General features: G+C 40.6%; 1 protein-coding gene across 3 annotated transcripts in view; it reads right to left on the reverse strand.

Annotated features, from left to right (window-relative positions):
* Positions 1-24,494, reverse strand: part of TGFBR1 (transforming growth factor beta receptor 1) — a 64,636-nt gene that overhangs the window by 12,534 nt on the left and 27,608 nt on the right. Inside the window, exons 3-9 of one of the 3 annotated variants that reach the window (XM_044779148.2) lie at positions 23,284-23,514; positions 18,174-18,404; positions 14,195-14,362; positions 12,079-12,235; positions 10,197-10,321; positions 9,040-9,170; positions 5,761-5,882 (exon numbers count right to left, since the gene is read on the reverse strand). In XM_044779148.2, coding sequence (XP_044635083.2) covers positions 5,761-5,882; positions 9,040-9,170; positions 10,197-10,321; positions 12,079-12,235; positions 14,195-14,362; positions 18,174-18,404; positions 23,284-23,514 — 1,165 coding nt within the window. Of the gene's footprint in view, positions 1-1,477; positions 5,883-9,039; positions 9,171-10,196; positions 10,322-12,078; positions 12,236-14,194; positions 14,363-18,173; positions 18,405-23,283; positions 23,527-24,494 lie in introns of those variants that run through there. The other 2 variants (XM_044779147.2, XM_044779149.2) reach the window with 2 other exon arrangements.

The raw sequence follows: 24,494 nt of genomic DNA on the forward strand, positions 1-24,494 counted from the left end.
GTTGGACAAAACTCAAACGCTAGGTATTAGCCAATCACCTCTCGCATCTGGAATTAAATCCCAAAAGTGCATTTCATCTATCACTCATGGAGTGCCCACATCACTCCAGCCTGTGAATCCGATGACCACCTGATTCCTCTTAAGGGTACCAGGAGCGCCAAGCGGCAGTTCTAATTTTACCTACCCGTCCCACATTGTTTTTCCTTTCAAAATGTCTAACATTCCTGTAGCCTATCAATCCACTCCTCCCTTTAAACGTGGAACCCAAGCTCCCTGCACACCATCTATTACAACCTTCAGAGCCTGAGTGTTCTGTGCTGCGAGGCGCAGCGCGTGCGCATCTTACTCCTGGGCCATGCCGACACTTGCTCACAGCTCCTGCTCTTCTCGCCCTCCCCCAGCTGCCTCTGTCCCCTTCCCCTCTTTGAAACACTTAAGTTGCCAATCGCCCTTTTTATAGTTCCACTCTTTCATAACAGAAAATAGTTATCTTCACTTTCTTCCCTTTCCCATTTCTCTTTAACTCACACAAAGAATCCTTTATTTCCATGATGATTTAATATTATTTAACTGTATCTTTCCTAATTCTTAAAAATCACGGGCTGACCCCCACAGGACTGAGCCCTAGCTTCTGTAACATCAAGTTTTTCTACTCGCTTTCCAGAAGAGCCCCACTGTTCTTTAAAAAAGTACAGGGTTGCCAGATCTGTCCCTGAGGCCACATCTCCCAAATCCCTGTTTCCAGTTAAGAAACACCAAAGGCAGAAGAGACCTGGAGAAGCTGGGTCCGCTGTTTCTCTGAATCTGCAACGTTTTAAAAATAATTTCACTTTTTTCCACTACATCCTGCTGATGTCTTCTTTATGATGAAGAAAGAAAAAAATCCCTACATCCAGTCTTTGAATTGAAGTGACCAGTCTTTAAGGCAAGCGCAGTCCAACCTGCACAGCCTCTCAGAGTCAGTCCAGGGTCTGCGGACCACAGCTCCTCCGTCTACGCCTACTGCCTCAGTGCTCTCATCAGCCAAGCGCTCACGCTCAGGACACCAACTGTTCAAATCTACTTAAAAAAAAAAAGCCTATTCTACAAATTGTACCTATTCTCACAAATCCTTAAATTAGGAAAGAAGACGAAAATACTCGAAATTTCCTTTGAAAATCACTGAAAAACTTTAAATCAAAATAATAACACCACTTTAACATAAATTTAGTGCATCTGCTGAGCCAGAAGTAAAGCAGTCCACAGGTAGACGGGTCCCATCCTGACCGGACAGATCAACACCGCGAGCAAGTGGAAAGAAACCACCACACTGGCAGACGCACCTTTAGGCAGGCGGCACTTCTCAAACACGTGACAATCCTGTAACTTGTGCTGGGCAGCAATCCAAAGATCCGACTGTACCTACGGCCACCGCACTTCCTAACAGCAGGATTTACTCCAACGTACGTGCTTTATTTTAAATGATGCCACTAGCACATGGGAAAAAAAGTAATTTATTTGCATTGCTTCCATTTTCCTACTGTAGTGTTAGGACTTGACATTAGTATCACTCTTCTACTTCCTATTTACAGTTCATTCAGAATTTACTACAAATACAATATACAATTTTAAAAAACTTATGGGGAACTGCAGTTTTTGTTTTTCTCTCCTCTTTACAGGTTTCTCAAAATCATTCAACTTAAAAGAAAATTTATATGGACATTTTCTGTACAGATCTGAAAGGACAGAGATTACAGTGATAAAGCCAAAAGAATTTTGCACAAATACAATAAAATACAGAAAATAGAAAGTATAGATGATGTTATTTGGGGTACAAATATAAACAATACAGTACCATTTGAGTAATTTAACAACATAATACTCATACTTTATAGAAATAAAACTGCAAACCTGGAGAATGCTCTGACAAATATTAAACATTATATATACAATGAGGTAAATGTACCTTGGTCTCTCGAGAGGTAATTTAAGTTTAAAGCAATTGACATTTTGAAGCATCTCCTTGACATATAAAGAAATATCAAACACTCCATTCCATTGGCACAATGTGAAAAAGGGTTATCAAAACATGGTTCATGATAATTAAATTCACAAATCTTGTTAAAAAATAAAAACAAATTCACTGAAGTTCTTTTTAAGCTTTAAGAAACAGGTTGAATATTATTAACCACATTTTTAAAAGTTTATAGTTACAAATAAGATTGCATAATGGGATTGAAAAGTTTAAATGTACTGACAACCCTCAGAATGTCCTAGAAGTCCAGCATTGCCAGAGAGAGGGCCCATGGATACTCCAGCATTCCAAAGCAGACACAAGAAGCTGCAGTACATGTCCAGAGCTATTCAGGATCTCAGAAATATCTGAATTGGCATTTTCCACCAAGCTGCAACAGAATCATTATCTGGAATCTCTACAATTTGGAGCCACAACACTGCCACAGTCAAGAAGCGAAAGGAACAGCTGACTTACAATCACTCTTTCAGTGCAAGGACAAAAATAAACTCTCGATATGACACATCTAATGGGGTACTGATTCTGTTGTGCATTTTAATTAGCACTTTGCCATCTTGTTTTACAAAATATTCTACGTGATAGTTCTCAGATGTAGAGGGAAAAAAGGTAACTCGTGCATGAACTGCAAAATGGCCAAGTGACCACTTAAATTTTGTAGTAAGAACTGAAATTTGGAATTCTTGGTGGCACGGCACTGTACACGACTCAAGGCACTTCTTGAGCACTATCATTACAGCAGAATTACAGGCTCAGCTCTTTGGGACTTACCCTGTCCTACAGAGGATACAACTGGCCACTGCTTCTGGCACAACTCCCACTGTCCCTCAGCCGCCACCTGGCTGCCACCCCCTCCTTGGCCACGGCTGAAGTCAAAGCAGGGCAGCCAGTAGGGCCCTCATCCACCCAATCTCCAAACGTGGAGACCCCTCCCAGCAACATCCAATGGCTCCAGGAAGCGGAAGTACCCCACAACATCCATCCACCATTCACTTAGATATCAAAAGCAGCTATTCAGTCAAAGGCTGCTGGGGAGAAACAGCTGAAGTTATGAAGGAAGGGCTAGGATGTCTGCGCCCCACCAAGTGACACCTGTCCACCCCTATTCCTTGGGGATATTGACAAAATGGATGTGGACAGGCAATTTGCCTGCAGGTGTATTTCAGCCAAGCTGAATCCTGGAAGGTGAGCATCTGAAGATAGGCAGTATAAATAAAGGCTTCTGTTTCTAAATAACAAAATTAATACTCTAGTCAAATTTATCTGCAGTTATGGCCATAGTAATCATGATCTATTTCATTGTTTAAGTTACTTTCATTTTCAATATTAGACAGCTGGGGTTTATCAAACCATCATTAGCCAAAAAAGGAATTAGCTGCAGTAATAAACCCAATTTAGAACTAAATTCCAACTTTTTAAAAATTCCCTGATTTATCAAAAGTACATTTTATCCACTTAGGCAAGAACACCATAACTGTAACTCGATCTTTGACTCAATACCTTCAGCAGAAGTTTATTATCTTATATGAAAGTGAGAAATCACGTGTCACAACTCTAAATCAGACAGGAACTTTTGGTATGTTCTTAAAATTATATAAAAATAGTTTCAGTGATAAAATGCATTGGTCCCCTGGATTTCATAAAGCAGATCTGGTAGGCTTAGAAATGGCCAAAAAAAAAAAAAAAGTACCTGATCATAGAGCTAGAGATGAAACAGGAAATATAACACAATTATAAAAACAAACCTCTCAAACTCATTCACTTGCTTTGATGAAATCATGGTAACTACAGAAAAAACTCAAATTTGGAGTCAAAATATTAACCTCTAAGCACATTTTCCCCATGATGTTTTTAAACACATGAAATTGACACTAAATTCCTATGTAATATGTCATTCACTCTAAAATTACTTTGGTTTAAGACCAAATAGTCTTTCAATTGATTCTACGTATAAGAGATAAGACATTATCAGAATGCAGCTCAGTCAGCGTGAATGGCCATTGTCTCTTTCTGACCAAAATGCTGTCAGGGTTATTCTGACCCTTTCAAATGGGAAATCGATAGTACTATAAAGTCAATGTCTTGCCTCACAGCTATGACAGTTTTTCCTCCCTCAGAATAAGATCACAGTGATAAGAGAACTTTGAAAATGGTACAAGCCCTACAAAGACTTTTAGCACTGGAAATAAAAACCAGTCCTTATAAGCTAATTTCAACTTAATGTGAGAAGACCATGACCAGTTTGCTTTAAACATCTAATCTGACTGAAAACATCCGCAAATGGAGAACCTGTACTCAGAATATTCTTTAGCTTCCTCTCTCCCAAATATCAAGGGTGCACTGAACTCATAACATGGCCATGGAACCACACAGCCGCACTCCGTGTGCAGAAGGAAAGACGGAATGAAGAGCTGCCTTCCTCAGAGTGTGGTGAGACCTCAGAACACGCTACTCTAACCTTGTTACAAAGACAAAACCCACCAAATAGCGACTCCTACAAAACAAAGGTGACTCTCTCGCACACCTGTCATCTACTCAAATTATTCACTACTTTCACCTCCCTAGAAAAAGGCCTATTATTTAACATTAACCATATTCTAATTTTAAATGTAATTCATTTCTTAAAAAAATAACACTGTCTCTGATCAGATAAAGAACAAAATGGCTTACAGAATGCAACACAACTTTTCACAAGTAGCTAGACAGATTTTCCCTTGGAGAAAAATTAGCCTGTACACTACAAATTTTAACTTAAGTACTATAAGCATCTAGAGTGCCACTTGATTTTTTTAAGTATACTTAGACAACATAATTAAAATGCAAAAGCTGGATGTGAGAATATTCAAACATGACCATGATAATTTACCAATTAATGACACTTCACTTCTTTCGTGGGCTAAGCACATTTTGGTAGGAGAAAGGCATTTTCAAAATGTAATACTGAATGACACACCACAAAACTTCCAAAAAACAAAACAGAAAACGTCTGAGTTACCCAGATAAATAAACTTTTTCAGTTAAAACACTTCAGGTTTTAACATATACAGACTTTAAGCAATTCTACTTATTTCCGTTAGAAAGATACAGAAGTGGCACTTACTGGTATAGTACAATCCCATTTTGAAGGCATGTAATGTTGTGAATATGTGAAAGAACAATAATAGTATACAAAATACAATTGCATAAATTATGTTCCTCACTACTACATGAGGTCATTTTTAGACTCAAGATAAGAGTTTTATTAAGTGTTAGTTTTAAGATCCTGAAATTATAGAACAGTACATTCAAAGTCTGAATCAAGGAAACTCTTTAGTGGTTCAGAATCCTCTGAGAATGTACTAACCAGGAGTAAATCACTTTCTTTAAAAATAAGAAATGTTTCGTATAACTCAGCAATCCAGTTCCTTTACCCTTAAAGACGATCTTCAGCACAGCAGAGCTACCTAAAGTTAAGACCAGCAATTATGTTTTTAAAAAACAAGTTTTGTGTTAATAAAAGATAAAGGTAGACTACACAACATTTTGTAACTGTCCTGGGAAAGAAGCGTTCATAGTGCACAGAAAGGACCCCATGGCTGTTTCCTGGGTCCAAAGCAATCCTGGGAAGTTTTTAATTGACCTTATTACACTGTTGCAGAAGGAAGCAATATCCTTCTGTTCCCTCTCAGTGAGGTAGAACTGACCTCCCAAATTAAACCCAGGAGCAGATCTGAAGGAAAAGCAGAGCCCAGGCCAAGCTGCACAATTACATTTTGATGCCTTCTTGTTGACTGAGCTGTGACAATGTTTTCTTAATCCGCAGAGCTGTAAGCCTTGCCGCTCCATTGGCATACCAGCATTCTCTCATGATTTTAGCCATTACTCTCAGAGCCTAGAAGAAAACACAGGAAAAATAATTAACACACGCACCACTTCCACTGATTTGGATAAGAATCTTTACCTGTAAAGTTTCTTTCTAAATGATGTGTGTACAAGTTTTTTTTGTTTCAGCATTATCTGTAACAGGAAAAGAATAGGAATGACCTAAATTCTCATCAATAGGGTACTGGTGCGAGCAGCTGGAAAGCAGCGGACGGGGGCACTGACTGAGCAGACCTGAGAAAACTGAACCTTAACCAGAGCTGTGCTGGGGCAAAGAAGGAACTTGACTCACACTGAAACTCCCCTCAAAGGCATCAAGTACCTGTGGGGTGAAGTTCAGGCTAAAAGCAGGAGGATCGACCACAAGAGCTAGAACCCCAGACACCCGCCCCTCCCACCTTCACAGAGCGGGGGACTGCCCCCACCCCAGCAGAAGAGCAGAGGTTTGTATCTGAGAGGGTGAAACACAGCTTTCCGGCTTGGGGAACGGAAGGGCAAAGTTCCACACTGACAACCCACCAAATGCTAAGACCGTACGCTTTCTCCCCAAAACACAGGCAGCAGCTGGTGCACACTCCGCCAGGGAAGAGGCCGGGAGAATCTTCTCTGGGCAAAGTGAGCAGCCCAAGAGGAAAGGCCTGAAGAGACCGGCGTCAGTGTCAGCCCAAGGAAGCAACCCAGTGACGTTTCCCGCAAGCCCATGGTCAGTGAGCCGCCTCCCGCACACGAGCGTCCTCCTGGCTGTCAGTGTCCCGCTCTTAAACATGAAGACAGCACGAGGCTATCAGACACCTGGGGAAAGTACTATGAAATGCAGGAGCTGACACAGACAGAAAACAGCAACTTGGAGAAAGAGAAGCTGCACAGAGAGAAGAAAACACCAACAATCTATCCTTACTATGCTCAGAGATCAGACAACACTGATGCAGGGTCTACCAGGGATGGGCTTTTGTTTCTGGCTTGACTCTGGAAAAACTTTACAGAACTGGAAGGAAAACCTGATAAAAAAAAAAAGATAAAAGCTGAAAACGTCCCAGAAAGTGGAGAAAAAAGACAAAGAAATGGACAATAGGAGGGAAAAGATAAGAAAATCAGAGTCCTGTCCAGGAGGTCTGACTAGAGGTCTAACTTCCTAACTAGAACTGAAGAAAGAGAACAGAGGAAAATGGAGGGAACAAATCAGAGAAATAGGTCAGGGACATTTCCTAGAAATGAACATTCATTTCCAGATAAAAAGGACCAAGTGCCCAGCACATACTTCTATTCATTCAACAAACATTTATTGAGTGCCTACCATCTACCATCCTAGATGCTGGGAATACAGCAGTGAACCAAGAGACAAAATCTCTGTGCTCACAAAGCTTATAATCTAGAGTGCGAAGCATATAATTAATTAATAAAATACACGGACTGTCAGTGTTAAGTGCTAAGGAGAAACATCACTTAGAGAAAGAGATAAAATATGACACGGAAGGAGGGTGCGATTTTAAATAGGTATAGAGGTCACATCTCACTGACAAGGTAACATCTGAGCAGAGACCTGAAAGAGGGAGAAATGAGCCAACCAAGAAACAGGAAGACATGGAGCGCAGGGAGCTTCACCGGAACAGGTCAAGGGAACCCCAGGACGAAAGGCAAGGGTTAGCCCAAAATGAAAGCTGTACAGCTGGCTAAGAGCAGCCAGTCCAGACTGGAAAAGGCCAGAAGGTTCCGGAAGACACTTCTTTAGGCATTCGATCAGTTTCATAGTCTTGATGTGTTTCAACTATTGAGAGGAGATTTATAAAATCCTAGAAAAGTGAAAGATTGAATTAATGAAAGTACACAGAAAACTAACCAAATGGAGGATACCCAAAAATGACAGAGATGGCATTAATTCAGCATGATGTGATAGTAACTGCAAGTTCTAAGTGTGCTCTTAATGTTAACTGCTAACTTTTCTTCATGCTTAAAAAGCCATCGGTTTAATAATAATTTACTTTTTTTTTTTTAAGATTGGCACCTGAGCTAGCATCTGTTGCCAATCTTTTCTTTTCTTCTTCTTCTCCCTAAAGCCCCCCAGTACACAGTTGTATATTCCACTTGTAGGTCCTTCTAGTTCTTCTATGTGGGACACCACCTCAGCATGGCCTGATGAGCGGTGCCATGTCCGTGCCCAGGATCCAAAGTGGCAAAACCCTGGGCCGCCGAAATAGAGAACATGAACTTAACCACTCAGCCAGTGCCGGCCCCAATCTGCTCTAATTATTGGATGAGTGCACACATACTTCAAGTTTATACTTTGCAGTATCAAGATCCAATTTTTAAAAGACAAAATAGAGCCCAATTTCATTTGTTAAAAATGCAAATTCCTTGAGCTCACTTAGATGCACTTCATCTGGGCCTAGATACTTGACTGTGTTGGAAGGAGCTAAGGAGCTCTCTTGATGTCAAAGGTTCTGGTGAGTCCTACATTATTTTAAAATGTAAAATCAACTACTTAAGCGACCAGCTTTTTATTCTTCCTAAGCTACAAAATTCAAATCTGGAAGGAAATGCCCTGCCTCACCAATATTATAATAGTAACAGCTAGCAATTAAGGACAGATTAAATAAAATTTGGCTTATGAACTCTTTAAATTTACAACTACAAAAACATTTGTAAAGCTTTTCTAAGAGCTATGGCTGAGAAGCTCGGATACTGCTGGAAAGCATTTTCCCCAAATCCCTCAGGAACAGTCATACGGGCAATCAGACGAATACGATGTAAAAGCGTCTGAATCATCTTCGAAATCATCTTATCCAAGTTCCTCATTTTACAAAAAGGCACGTTGAGGTCCAGAGAATGAAAGTGATTCGCCGCAAGCAGACTGAACGGCAGCCGGACTGGTCTGGAACACAGGTCTCCGAGTCCGTCCAGCACTCCGCTGCCCGGGTGGAAGGGAAGCGCTTCGGCTCACTGGCAGATCCACACATGGTTCTGATGCAATGATAGCCTTTCCAACGTGGTTAAAATTGAACATGGAAGCCAAATTATACTCTTTTTACTCATTGGTTTAGTTGCCATGAAAAGGAAAGAAAAGGGAATCCTTGTGTCTGTTTTCCTTAAAGAAAAACAGTAAATTTCCTAGCAAATTCCTAAGCAGCAGCAGTTTAGAAAATCACATAGTATCCAGAAGAAACACTCACTTCACAGCTCTGCCATCTGTTTGGAATATTTGGCCTTAACTTCTGTTCACAAACAACCTTTCTCATTTCTTCAACTGATGGATCAGAAGGTACAAGATCATAATAAGGCAGCTGGTAATCTTCATGAATTCCTATATAGGCCAAGAAGAAAAAAATCTATTTTGAAGAATTTACTGAGATAATGCTAGAGCATTCTTTGACCAGACAGAAAAGGAACACCTGTGAGCCCTATTATAGTGTCCCACTAAACCAGGAGAGCGGGACAGGCCTTACAGCCTGGTCTATCTGCTTCCACAACCCACCTCCCCAAGCTGGTACTGGGCCCACACCTTGAAACTAAACACCACCAGGGATCAGGAAAGGCTATTTTAATGATGCCTAACTATGAGCTGTGATCCCAGACTGACGTGTTCCCTAGAGCCCTAATGTTCAAGAAACAAGTTTCTATTCTGAGTGCACAGCCTCTCAGTTGGTACAGGGGTATACACTCTATCACCGAGCTGTGACTCCCACAAGGCCAGCCTGAGGTGCAAGTCCCTTCCTCTACTTGCACTGCCAATCACCTGTCCTATCTGCCACCATGCAGAGACAGACTCGGCCCCGCGGCCTCAAACACCTCAGGCCCGAGTCTCAGCCACGCCTGCGCCCCAGGGAGAAGAGAGATGTCTCCAGTAAACATCAAGAGTGCTCAATCTAAAACTAAACTTAGAAGTTAAAACTTACTTTTAACAGGAATGGAATGGAATGGAATGGCAGTATAACTGCATTCTGTATATCTCGTTTTAGCTAAAAGTCGGAGAAAAGAACCACAATCTCAGGGGGAAAAAAGTTAGTTTGACCCAAGCACATGCTAGAAACAGCTTCCTGGGTGGCCTCTCAAGCGTTCATCCATTCTAAATAACTATATTCCAAGAAAAAAGGGGTTGGTTTCTGAGGCTTCCCAAGATTCAAGCAGAGACAGGAAAAGAATACACTAGGATGAAGCAGGCCCCTCACTCCAAGTTTTCTCTCCTTTGCTCTCTCTGGCTCTCTCAGTGATGGCCCAGTGAACACGATTTCAGACTGCTGATGTGTATAATCTCAGCCAGTAAAAAAGAAGGCAATTCTTGAACAACTTCTGCTCATGACACACCACTGGGGGAGGGGGAGCAACTCACCACCAATGGAGCATCGTCGAGCTATTTCCCAGAACACTAAGCCCATTGCATAGATGTCGGCACGTTTGAAGGATTCAAAGTGTTTCATATTTATGGAATCATCTAGAACTTCAGGGGCCATGTACCTAAAAAAGAAGTCAGCATTTTATTTAATGGAGTGGTGGCCACATTACTTTTGAACTGTTTCATAAGTTTTCTTTTATTCCTGATAGTTATAAAGAAAAATCAGTATTAACTTTAAGATTTTTCTCCCCTTTCAGCATGGTTTAGGTGTTTTTTAAAATGACTCATACTACTTAGAGAAATTTTCCCAAAGGACATAAAGGACAAAGTGAAACATCATTCCATTACTACCACACAGTGGGAACATTTTGATAGACATCCTTGCAGACATCTCTCTGTACGTAGACAGACATATACCTACAATATTACAGAACTGAGATCATATTAGACTCAAGAAAAATATATATCCACACTAGTTTGCAAATTAATGCTGTCAACTAAAGCCCAGGGGAAGCTGAAACAGCATTTCATGCTGTCTGCCTCATCTCAGTTTCAATGACAGACACACACTTAAAAACTGTGACTGTGACAAGTGTCCTAATGTACTTTGTCATGTCCTTTGCAGGGACTATAATCTAGACGTCTTCTCATACAATAGGATGAAAGGAAAGGCAGGGATACTCCAGGAAACAAAATAATAGATTAAAATGAATGCCCGTCCTCCTACTGATGCCACATTGCAGGGTTCTGAAGTTTTACAAATCCTACTAAGGATACAGATCAGGATGCATGAGGACCTGCAGCAACCACTGTCCCAGAACCCTGAGTGTATAATCTCAGCCAGTAAAAACGAAGGCAATTCTTGAACAACTTCTGCTCATGACACACCGCTGAGTGAGGGTTCTGAGAGTCCCTGTTAACGCCAGAAATCATAAACACAACTAGACAGAATAAAGCGTGGCTCTATTCAAGGCTAAAGAAGCAGCCTGAAGACATGTTGTGGCAACACGCTGTGATATACGGAGCCAAGCCTGGGGCAGAAAGGCCCAGGTTCCAATCTCAGCTCTTCAGCTTACCATCTGTATCAGGTTGGCCACATTACTTAACCTCCACGTGCTAGTATCCTTGTCTGAATTAAGAGTAATTCAGATAGTAACACCTACCTAGTTAGATTCTTTTGAGGACTCATGGATTCAACAAATGTTTACTGAGGACCTACTATAAGTTAGGCACTGTGATGGATGCTGGGAATACAAGGCCACTCTCAAGCAGCCTGCAATCCAATGGAATATTCAGACAAATAAATGGACAGTTACAACATGGTAAGTGCCTCAACGGTTCAACGTGCTAGGAGAGCTCTTGGCAAGAAGACCTAACAGCCTAGGAAAGGCTTCCAAAGAGAAAGGAAGGGTGAGTACAAGTCAGGGAAACAGTAGGGGGAAGCATGTTCTAGGATACAGCACATGCAAAAGTTCTAAGGAAGAGAAAAAGGCATACTTTTAGGAAGTGAAAACATGAACACAGCTTGGTTACCTACAGCTCAGCATTTGAGGAGAGAATTAAATGAACTAATATATATAAAAGACTCGTTAAAATGACTGGCACATACTAGGTACCCTATAAACATTAGCCACTGCTGCTATTGTAATAACATAACTAATGATAATATTTTCTGGAAAGGCCACCTTTCCTCAGCAGGCATCTTTTAAGTCAGGTAGCCTTGGCTTCAGAGCAGGCAAGATCATGAGATCTTCTACCCGTGGACAATCTAATAAAGTACAAGTTTGAGTTTCAGAAAAGATAAGTATATACAAATGAGAAGAAAAAGGAAGAGAAACTGATTCCAGAACATGTTGAACACTATTCCTTCACAGTGTACCTTTTTGTTCCCACTCTGTGGTTTGGAGCAATATCAATTGTATCTGTGGCCGAATCATGCCTTACTGCCAGTCCCAAGTCTGCAATGCAGCAAGTTCCATTCTTCTTTACCAAGATATTCTTGGATTTCAAATCTCTATGAGCAATGGCTGGTTTTCCTAAAGAAAAAAAATTAAACATGACTCCTTAAAAGGCAATACCAATCACAACTCTCACTTTAGGTTCCAAAGCCTCTCCTCTCATCCCAGAACCAAGCATTTCAGCCCACATCACCCACAACACCTGCGCTGTCACTTAGCAACCTCAAGTCAACTGTTATACCAAAAGTTCCTGAAATTACATTTCTTCAAAGAAAATGATATGCTCCAAACGACAGTGTTCAAAAAATGTAAGTTTAACAACTCAAAGACTGGGGGTTAAAGATATTAGTTTGTTTGTTGAAACCCTATGAATTTATAGGAACCCTAGTCACAGACTGATATTTCAGTCCAAGAACCAAGAATCTAGGTCATTTCCTTTGCCTATAAACTGGAATGTACTCATTAGTAAATGTACAACCTTGAATACTAACCACTAGAAAAAGTGTTATTAAAAAATAATTAGGGGCCAGCCCGGTGGCGCAGCAGTTAAGTGCGCATGTTCCGCTTCGGTGGCCCAGGGTTCGCTGGTTGAGATCCCGTGTAAGGACATGGCACCACTTGGCAAGCCATGCTGTGGTAGGCATCCACATATAAAGTAGAGGAAGATAGGCATGGATGTTAGCTCAGGGACAGTCTTCCTCAGCAAAAAGAGGAGGATTGGCAGCAGTTAGCTCAGGGCTAATCTTCCTCAAAAAAAAAAAATTATTACAATGTAGAAAACTGAAACCCTCATAGACTGTTGGTGGGAATGTAAAATGGTACAGGCTCTTTGGAAAAAATAGTCTGGCAGTTCCTCAAACCACTAGAGTTACAATATGATCTAGTAATTCCACTCCCAGGTATATATCCAAGAGAACTGAAACTACATCCTCACAAAAACTTTACACCAATGTTCATAACAGCATGATTCATAATAGCCCCCAAATGTCCATCAACCAATGAATGGATACACAAAGTGTGATGAATCCATACAACGGAATTATGAGCCAGCCATAAAAAGGAATGAAGTACTGAAACATTCTACAACACGGATGAACCCTGACAATATGCTGAGAAAGAAGCCAGTCTCAAAGACCACATATTGCATGATTCCATTTCTATGAAGCGTCCAGAATAAGCAAATCTTAGAGATGGAAAGTAGACGAGCGGGTGCCTAGGGCTGAGGAGTTCGGGGGAAAGGAGGATGGACTGCTAATGGGGACAAGGTTTCTTTTTGGGGTGACGAAAATGTTCTAAAATTGACTGTGATGACAGTTGCACAACTCTGTGAATATACTAAAAAGCACTGAATTGTATACTTTAAGTGGGTGTATTATATGATATGTGAATTATAATTCAATAAAGTTGTTATAATCAACAATGATAATAATTACAAAGATGGGGCTGGCTAAGACACAAAATGGCACATGTATGGTGAAGTGGGGAGCGGGGGCCCTCAGGTAGCAGGTGGATAACGACCAGAGCGGAGAGGCATTAGCATCTGTTCCCCTGCACAGCACAGAAGCCACAGCATAAGAATTCCATAACTAAGACTTAGTATTTAATTTTTCAACTGCAAAAGTATCTCATGCAGTCTCTTTATCTCAGGGACAAATATAATTGTCAGATGACCAGATAACATTTATATGGCATGTTGATACTTACAAAGCATTTTCACATTTCATTTGACACTACACATAAAAATACATTCTCTTAAACTCGAATTTTAAAATCAAGATCCTCAAAATCCCATGACTGAATGCTACTTTTAAGAACTCACAAAAATACCAGTGTTGTTACAATGACTAGAGAAGCTCTAAACAAATTCCCAGATTCCTAACTCCACCTGAGATTTTCAACAGAAAGATAAAATGTTCTCATCTAAAACCTCTAACTTTTAAACATCTCCAATTAGGCTAACTTCCTACAAAAATTTTCTGAACAGACATTAGATTCATGGGAATTTAAGGCTTAAATAACAAGATTGCTGTAAGTTACCTTGGGTACCAACAATCTCCATGTGAAGATGGGCGAGTCCACTTGCCGTGGACAGAGCGAGTTTTATCATCCCTTCCACAGTCACTGTGTATCTGTTCAAATAATCAAAAAGGGAGCCATGCTCATGATAATCTGACACCAACCAGAGCTGAGTCCACGTACCGTTGTCTACAAAGTAGAATAACAATGTTTCAGATGGGTTGGAGAACACTTACTATTTATGTATTCAAAAGTGATCACTTTTTATTCTCAATCTTGACTCTCACAACTACAAAATGATAGTACTTTAAGTTTGTATATATTTCCTTCATATTTTCTTCTATTTTCAGTTTGTCTTATACTTTTACATACATATCCTTTAGATCCTCAGAGTAAGCCCCTCATTCTTGAGATAAGGCAAGCATAACTAACACCATCTAAGAGACAAGGCATCATAGTTCAAAGACGGCAATCCTGAGTCCACACAGACAGTAGCAGAGCTGGGACTCCTTAGTGCCTAGAAAAATGCCCGGTTCAGCTTAGGTGCTCAATGGTTGTTTCTGGAAGGAGGGAGGGAGGAAGGTGAGAAGTATGTGGTGCCCAGTGTGGCCACAGTGGGAATGCAACAGTATGGAACAAAACTGAAAGTGAGCTTAAATGAAGAAATGCAAGCTTTAATGACACACTCTGTATATAGTTCACAAAGAAGCCAGACAAGATGACCATGATTCCAAGGCTTCCAGCTTAGAAAAATGTAACAACAGTGGGGTATCCTTGACACATGAGGCAGCTGAGAAGGGAAATTAAGTGCCAGGAGGAGAAAAAGCTGGGAGTGAACCCAGTTTTACACAAGGTGATTTTGAACTTCAACAACTAGGAACGCACCTTCCAAAAGTTCGTTTCTAAGTGGATATGTGAATTTGTTTTCCCATGGGAATCGTGGTAAAGGTTCCGGCTAGGCTTGTAGGCTAGGCTGGTCCACAAGAGCCTATTTAACCTAGAAATAGCTGGAAAACCTACTATTTCATGAAACCATGAAAAAAAAAGCATGACAATAGCAGGAAGCAGCACAATTCAGCGCAACACGCACACCTGGAGTCATTCTGACCTGGGGTGGAATCAGGGTCTGGCTACGGGACCTCAGACAAGTTTCTTAACCAACGAACCTCGGTTTCTTCTCTTACGTAACAAGAATACCTTATTTTACAAGACAGTTCAGAAGACTTAAAAAAGAGGATAATAGATTTTTTTTTAAGCATTTAGTGCAATGCATGGCACATAAGAACTTAAAATGTGCTGTTTCCTTCATTATTAGTTCTAAAAAAAAAAAAAAGAAAAAGAAAAAACCCAAAGTGACATAAAACAACTTCTGTATTTTACTTCAAGGAAAGCAACTCTGATCAGAAGAGATTAAGGAAGAAGATGTTCTCAGAAGACTGTGGAGGGGATTTCTGGGGACTTTCAAAAGAATTTAGAGGTTCATGATACTTATAAACTTGTTCTTCATAAACCTTATAAACTGATTCTGTTCAAACATATACCTTTTCTTTTCCTTGAGACAGGTGCATCACTGGCTTTATGCACATAGTTATTAACAAGGACTGAATTGTGCAAGGCTCACAAATACAAGAAAGAAATAACACAGGCAGATGGATGAAAGGAGACTGAGGTAACTGACAAGAGAGGCAGAAGGAGAAAGGAGATATAAGAGGCTATGCACGTAGAAAGGGTCGTCTGAGGTGGAATTAACTCAGTCCGGAGGGTAAAGGAAAAGGGAACTGCGGTGGAGGGGCTAGGTTCTGGGCAAAGTCTGCCAACCCTGACAAAGAAGAAAGGAGAGGGGAGGGAAGAGCCCGCAGGGTCAGCAGGTTCCCACGGTGACCACCAGAGGACAGCACCAGCTCGGCTGCTGCTTGAGCAAGTGGGAAGAGAAAGTTCCGCGCACAGCAGCAGGAGCGTTTTGTGCCAGTGTGTTTGCAACATGAAACATGCCTAAAATATGGTGGGCCTGGGTGAGGTTTGAGCCTCAAAATGCAGATTTGGAAGTCTGCCACCACAGTGGAGCATCAAGCCACAAATGTGGGTGAGTTCTTTAAGGGAGCAATGACTATTTGTAGAATTAGACACTTCACACAAATCAGTAAGAAGAGTTTTAGAAAACAAAGACGACTATCAAGAAATACGAAATAAAGGAAGCCTAGAGTCACAGAACATAATAAAGGTTGTTTTGAGAGGTGGAGAACCTAGTCTCAAAGACAGAAGAAAATGAAAACGGAAGACTTGGTCAGACTAGGATCACTGCTTTGTTTGTTTTGTTTTTAAATTAAGTAATACTGAACTGGTAGCAGCCATTGATAATCGCTGCCTACATCCGTCACATCCGTCACTGCCCCAAATCACAGAAAAGAGGTAACCAAACACTACATGCCTCCTGGTGTGACACGGTAGAAAGGACACAGCAGATCGGAAGTATACAATATTTTCAGGAAACCAGAAAACTAAGTCAGATTCAGTCTCTAACTACCAGTTTTCAAATACAAGGAGTAGGATCAGATACTATGGGAACTCAATTAGCAAAATCCAGAATGTGAGAAGCCCTACAAGACGAACAATCCAGTTCCTTCAACAAATAAACTGAAAGAAGAAAAAAAGATGGAGAAGGAACCTAGACTTTAAGGGACTTAAGATAAATATCAACCAAATGCAATGTGTAGACTTTGGATCCTAAAGTGAATAACCGTTTAAAAAAAAAATAGGAGACAACTGCAAAAATTTGAAACTGACTAGATATTTGATGTCATTTTAAAAATTGACAGTGGTAGTGTGGTTGTTTCATAAAAAAGATTCCTCATAATCTAAGGATACAAATTGAAAATGTTTATGGATGAAAAGATATGTTATCTGGGATTGGCTTGAAATAATTTAGTTGGGGCAGTGTAGGTAGAATCAGAGATCAAATATGACTGGCAGTGAACTTAACTGGTGAAGGTGGGTGATGGGGGTTCATCACACTAGTCTCTACTTTTCTAGATATTGGAAATTTTCTATAAATAAACCTTAAAAAATAAATAATAAATGCTCGTTGTAAATAAATTTGAAAATACAGAGAAACAAAAAGAAAAATCATAAAATCACCCATAATCACCGAGATTAAACACTGTCAACATCTTGAAGCAATAAACATTGTTGAAGAAAATGGGAAGGGACAGAAGAAAAAACACGACTATGGTCTGGCCAACCTACAAAAGATAACAATAGCATTTTTTTAAAAATAGGAAAGCTGGGAAATATATTTGACTCAGGCTGACGATGAGGAGAGTTGTGACACAGTCTCCGACAGCCGCTATCAAAGCAGGAATCGTGGGCACAAAGGCAGTAAGGAAGCAAGCAAGCAGCTGAAGTCCAGGCTGAAGCCACTGCTCAGGCCCCACGTGCTCTGACGATCACTCAGTTCCCTGCTTCCTCGGCATCTGAGCCGTCCCCGGCATCTGAGCTGTCCTGGGCATCTGAGCTGTCCTCGGCCTCTAGCATCTGTGCCTCAGGCAAGAAAGTGTCCACGTGGTCACCGATGGCAAGGTGGTTTTGGAGAAACCACTTCTCAATTTAACTGAGTTTACCTAACAGATTAATCTATGAAGCCCCAGGCAACTGAAAACATAGAATACACTAAGAAGTTATTTTTCCCTCTCGATATAAATAGAGTCACTAGTGTACATGAGAATGCCCTAACGCTCAGGAAGAGATTAGAAGGAAACAGGCTTTTTAAAGCTCTTCATATTTTATAAAACAATTAGAGATTGAGTAACACGGCGTCAAGAGTCAAGAAACTCTTGAAGTTCCTGTTTCTAAAGGCTCCTAAGACATCCTAATTGACCTGAGGGATCTAATCTACATGACAAACATCTATTTCTCATCAAACTTGACAGGCTTTAGCAGCCATCCCTGTAAAAAGCCTTCAGTGGATCTTGTTATACTCAGAGGAGAAGCGAACGCTACTGACCTTTATTGTCCGCTGCTATAAATCCCAAGATGTTTTCATGACGTAACATTACAGTTTGATAAATCTCTGCCTCACGGAACCATGAACGTTCTTCTCTAGAGGAGAATATTTTAACAGCGACTTCTTCTCCTCTCCACTTCCCTCGCCAAACTTCTCCAAATCGACCTTTGCCGATACTTTCTTGTAACACGATAGTTCTCGCGATTGTTCTCTGAACAAGCAATGGTAAACCTAAAGATAAAAATAAACAGTATTCGATAATAATCAATCAATATGGTATTTCTAACACCATGACAGGCATTAAAGGGTGACTAGAAACATATAAGCCCTTTAGCTCTACCTGGAAGGAATTTACAATCTCACTGAGGAGTTACAGAGTACGTTCGCAAAAACAGTAACTCACGACAAAAGGAAAATAATAAATACAATAAAAGAATCCAGAAACTCCTGCCTCGACAGGCAAGGTAGGCTTTGTAAAGTTGAATTTAGCCTGTCTTTTACAGAAGGAGAAAAGGAGGAGGTGAGTAAGATGTTTAGGTAGGAGGAAATGAAGGTCACAGGTTAGGGAACCAGCAAGATCAACAGGAAAGGGATGTATGTGGCAAAGCAGTGGAACAGAAGGTAGGTAAGCTATCACCAGAATACGAAGAGTGAATGCCAGGCGCAAGGCAACGAGTGAAAGCTGTGGGTAAAAGACGAACCAGTAAAGAGTTCTGAAACGGCGCCACGAATGAGAAGAAAGTTAAAAGTCTTCTTTTAGAAAGATGAATCTGGTAACGGTTTTACTGATGGAAAGAGAAAATATGTGAACACCAGGAACACAGAAGTAAATTCTGGCCTAACTTTTAATCAGTAAAAATTATCACAGAAACCATTTCAAGACAAGCAATTTACGTGCTAGGAACTAGGCCTAGGCAACACTAGCAGCTCAAAGAATGATGCCGAGTAACTTACCTTGGTAACGGGTCACTGGCATTTTTTCACCAACTGAACTTGCCTTACTCTTAAATACATATTTTTAAATATTGCCACACATTTCATTTACAGAAAAGAATTTGCTAACTACCTACAACATTTAAGTAACACTATATTTGGGACTATGCCAATTGACTTAATATCATACCCCCAAGGACTAAGGAACTGACATCTTAAATTATACTAATGATGACAACGAAAATACTAGTGTACAGCATGTTCCACACTAGTCTGTCACTTATACAATCTATTAGACGTAATTCAGAGTTCCCTGCTTGATCAAATTAACCCAATGATAGTAAATGAAATTATCAGCTCTCTTTGGTTCCCTGATGTGAAACGCTTATAAATCCAAATGTTAAGTCTTCAAACTGATCAGTTTTCCTCTTTTCATCTTTAAGTTTCTCAAATGGGTCCTTTCCTCCCCATCTCCTATGAAGTAATCAGCAGTCTAATTATAAACAATTATTTTTATGTATATAAGGAGACTGCTAGTTAACAACAGATTTGTGAAAAATCCTTATTTAAATCAAGGAACTCTTTTGTATTAATAAATTGAATCCTAATTATGCTGTTGAGCATAGACACTAATTCGCTAACTGAACAGGGCCGCACCATGTACTTAAAGATTTAACATACACTTAACAGTTAACTTCAGGAGGCTACCCTGAAAGTTAGAAAGGCAAGGAATAAAGCAGCAAGAGGAATCGCAGACTGGAGGCTGAAAACGCCTGACACACTCAGGACTCCCGAAAATGGGACGGTCAAGAAAGGCCAAGAGGACAAGGAAAGTTCCTGTCTTCCCCAACACCACTGGATTCCAGACGCAGAACTAAAATTAAAAGCCAAATCTAGATTCATCATATTATCTATAATTGGTTAATATAACCCACATGAATACCTGGGCATTTTTTAAAAGTAAATTTTCTTCTAAAGACAAAAATAAACAGGCCTAATTCATATCTCTATATTCTCCGCTTTACTCTTTTGTACATTTAGAACTGCTTGAGAGAAAACTTCAACAGGGAAACGGTCCAAGCAGCTTCACAGGCAGTGAACAGAAATAAGACCTGAACGCCACGTGTACCTTATAAGAGATCATAAGCATGAACAAGACATAACGAACACTGGCCTGGCAGACTCACTCTCGTTCAAAAACTGGCACATGTGCGCATGCTCACACACACTTTCTAATCTAATGGCGGCTTAAATAAGGTGCATGCACAACCTGTGATTCAAATTAGTGCAATGGGCATGGGTTAGCTTCAAGGTTTGAGCTGCCAGACCTCAGCTCCCCACCGTCTTCCCTGCAGTTCCCGAGTTAAAACGTACGGTCTCTGAGAGCTGCAGATACGGCTTTTCCTCAATTATGCTCACGGTACTGAGCTAAATATGTGAACTCACAACACGAAATGTCTACTTTTACTTTTCCCTCAATGAGTGAAAGAACTAAAAAGGGTATTATGAATAGACACTGTACTCACTCACAGGCGTGAGTCCCACGCACAAGGTGGTGTGAAGGCTTTATAATGAATAGAAGGGAAAGAGACGGCATTTTCTGCTATCATTCAACAAAAGCTAGCTTCTGTCTGGATAAATCTGGAGGCATTCAGCACACAAGGAACTAGGACAGGGAAAGGAGGCCTTAAACTAAGCTTTTTTGTACAACACAGTAAATTGATAATGTATGTCAGATTTTTCTTCCAAATATCTTTTCAATAAGAGTAACTTCTGGGGCCGGCCCGGTGGGGCAGCAGTTAAGTGCACATGTTCCGCTTTGGCGGCCCGGGGTTCACCGGTTCAGATCCTGGGTGCGGACATGGCACTGCTTGGCAAGCCATGCTGTGGCAGGCGTCCCCCATATAAAGTAGAGAAAGATGGGCACGGATGTTAGCTCAGGGCCAGCCTTCCTTGGCAAAAAGAGGAGGATTAGCGCAGTTAGCTCAGGGCTAATCTTCCTCAAAAAATAAAAAAAGAGTGACATCTGACATTTGGACATAACCTCACAATTTACCAAATGCTTTCACACGAACATTGTCCCATTTGAACCTCACAACAGTCTGACGACGAGCACAGGACAGGGTCCATAACTTTCATTTTAAAGATGAGAGAACTCAGGCAAGAGGCATCAGCTAACTGTGCAAAGCCAGAGAGCCAGCAAACCACATGGACAAGCTTCTCGGGCTTAAGGCACAAAGGAGGGGGAGACGCTTTCAGACAACAGAGCTGTGGGCCCTGATGGATCTAGAGATACAGATAAAATGGAAAAATAATTCCATTCTTTACTTCATGTCTATATCTTAAAAGGTAAATGAATGTGTTCTTATTCAGAAGTCAACTGCCACCCAGACAGTAATCCCTTTTAATTCTTTAGGTAGGCTTGTTCCCCTTGAGGCCTCATGCATACCACTGTGCCCAGTAGCATGAGTGGCTCTGATTTCCCTGGATGTAAGTTTGGCAACCAGAGAACAGGTCTAGGGAATTAATTCCAAATGATCTGTAGCCACCCTGATTTGCTGTGACTTTGGTTCTTGCTTGTCATAGTTTTTTGGTCCAGGATGACTTATAGGATGGGGCCGATCTTCTCTGGGAACCCTTTGCACTAACGCAGAATCAATGGGAAACCTCAGGAAGCCCTCCACAGTCTCTCTCCACTCCTCTACCACTGCTGCCCAAAGGCTCACACCTTCAGTACTAAGGCTGCTCCATCTCAAGCCAACCTCTCAGTGCCTCCCTCCTCACACCAGTCTCAGGGCTCCCTGAAGGCTGCCTTCAGAGACCTAGGCCCCGGCGCCAGCCCGTCTGCGTCCCAGCAGTCACGGACAGAACTCCCTTACTGAATATACTCGGCCGAATTCCACAGAAGACTTCAGGTCAGGAAACTGGCTTCCCCACACTTGAACGAACTGATATGATATGCATCAATATATAGTCATTTCCTTAAAACAAAGAGACATCTGTCACTGTGTGAACTTTCTGTTTGATCAGATGTGACCTTGTGCTTCAGTCATATTCTTCCCCCAGTCACAATTTCTGCTTTAATGTTCCTTTAGTCACTTGACTATAAAATTAGTGAAATTTTCATTCTCTCTCTTTTCAAATCTTCATTTTATCCATGAATCTAGCCCCTTATTTGAAGCTGATTTATACTTTTCAAAGGACAGTATATCTCATTTAAAAGTCCTAACAAACCACTTTAAGTATTATTACCAACACTACCTGTTCCATATTCTGATGAGGAAGCAGAAGCCCAAAGAGGAAACCTGGTTTAACCAAGGTCAGACAGCCAATCAATGACAAAGCTTGCAGTGGAATCTAGATCTCTTGATTCCTAGCCGAGTGTCAAATTACAACATTGTAAAGGACAGAGGTCTTCCTCTCTTACTATCCTTCCAAAGCACAGGCAAGAAAAAGTAAAAGACAAATCCCCTTCGGTTTACAGGCGAAGCCCTGCTATGCCAAAACGCACCTCAGGAGATGATTCCGGCAGTTCACCAGGCTATTTCTGACCCCACAAAACCCAACAAACGGAACTGCAGAGAGCAACACCACAGGGGCTGTGGACCCATAAAGCTACAGGAAATAACAACGTGGCTAGACTTTTTTCTGAAGTGAGAAAAATAACTAAAAACTCATTATTTTAATAAAAAATTAGCCCTGAGCAAAAGACAGCAATTTCTTGTTAAAAAGGCAAACAACCCTCACAACTGCAAACACATTTTCTGTCATGCCTGCTTTCAAACACAGAAATAAAGCAGCTAAACAACTCTGAATAGAATGGGTAGCTACAGATCATTTGAACATCTTTCAACTTCAGCCTCACCTATATGAGAATAACTGTCCTTATTCTTACTATCTGTGGAGTCATGAGAAGGTGAGAATGCTCTGAAATTTATACACACTTGAAGCTGACTTACTGACTTATTTCAACAATAAAAGTTCTGATCTGTCTAAACTAGCCACAGTCAGATACAGACCAAGCTTAAAGACCTTGATTAGGCTCAAAGCTGGATTAGTATTCACTCTATCCCAAGTTTCAATGAACTAAGCCAACTGGCTTAGCCAACTAATAAAATAAATAATACAGTTAATTTTAACAAGGCTTCTTAGGAACAAGGAAAAACAATTACATCACCTGATCCAGAACCTGATGTTGTCATATCATAAATTAAGTCTTTTAACGTAGTGCCCTCTGAAATAAAAGGGCGATCTAATGAAGGATCCTCTTCATTTGGCACTCGATGGTGAATGACAGTGCGGTTATGGCAGATATAGACCATCAACATGAGTGAGATGCAGACGAAGCAGACTGGTCCAGCAATGACAGCTGCCAGTTCGACAGGACCAAGGCCAGATGATGGCTTTCCTGAAAAAGGGCCTCAAGTGAAATAAACATCAACAACAATAAAGACACTGTAGGTGGCATCCACAATTCCTAAGCCTCCACAATTCCTGCAGTTGGCCACACCACCGTTAGTGACAGAGCCTCATTACAGGAGCCCAAAGGGCTCTAACCCAAAACAGGTGAATGGTTCAGAGTTCTCCCATTCGCCCTCCTTTTAAGACCACCAGCTCTGTCAGTATCCACTTATTCTTCCTGTATTCTTCAGCCCTCATCTAAAGAACAAGGTCAGCTCCCAGCAACATTCTAGGACTAGCAACATTTGTCTCTCTCAGGTGACTAATGAAGGAACCAATCATCTGGAACAAGTCTTATTAACATCTTCTTAAGTTGTCTTTTCTTTTTTAAGTACTTTTGGCTTGTCATCTTATTCCAAGGCCAGTATAAGCTCACAGCAGGAAAAAAAAAAGTATAAATTGAGATGAGCAAAAGTAAAAAAATAAACAATCTCCACCCCAAAACAACTCATATTTTAGTGTGTGTGTATATATCTCTCCATCAATTTTGTTCATGCAAAATATATCCTTTGTCATTTTTTTAATAGAGTTTGCATGTGTATACTTTCTAGTCTATTTTAACTACTTGGACTTCTAATTCAAGATCATTTATTTTCTTATAATCTTTTAATAATTAACATTTTGCACTGTTTTAGAAACATTAATTACAACTACTTTGGCATTCATCTTGAGTCTTGAAGATTCATTGCTCACCACCATTTCTTTCATATCAAGTCTTTGCCATTCTTGAGATCTTTATTTGGATTGATTTCTCATGATATAGAATCCTAATTCTAGCAATTTCTTTCAGAAAGAGTATATGGATCCTTACACATTTAATAATTATCTAAAGATGGCTGGTGGTTGCCTTTTTATATGAAAAACCTTGGCTTATCTAAAGAATTTGGGGTAACAATATATGATGTTCCATTGCCTTCTGTTATTTAA

This window comes from Equus asinus, chromosome 10 (assembly GCF_041296235.1).
Source record: "Equus asinus isolate D_3611 breed Donkey chromosome 10, EquAss-T2T_v2, whole genome shotgun sequence".
Taxonomy (NCBI): domain Eukaryota; kingdom Metazoa; phylum Chordata; class Mammalia; order Perissodactyla; family Equidae; genus Equus; species Equus asinus.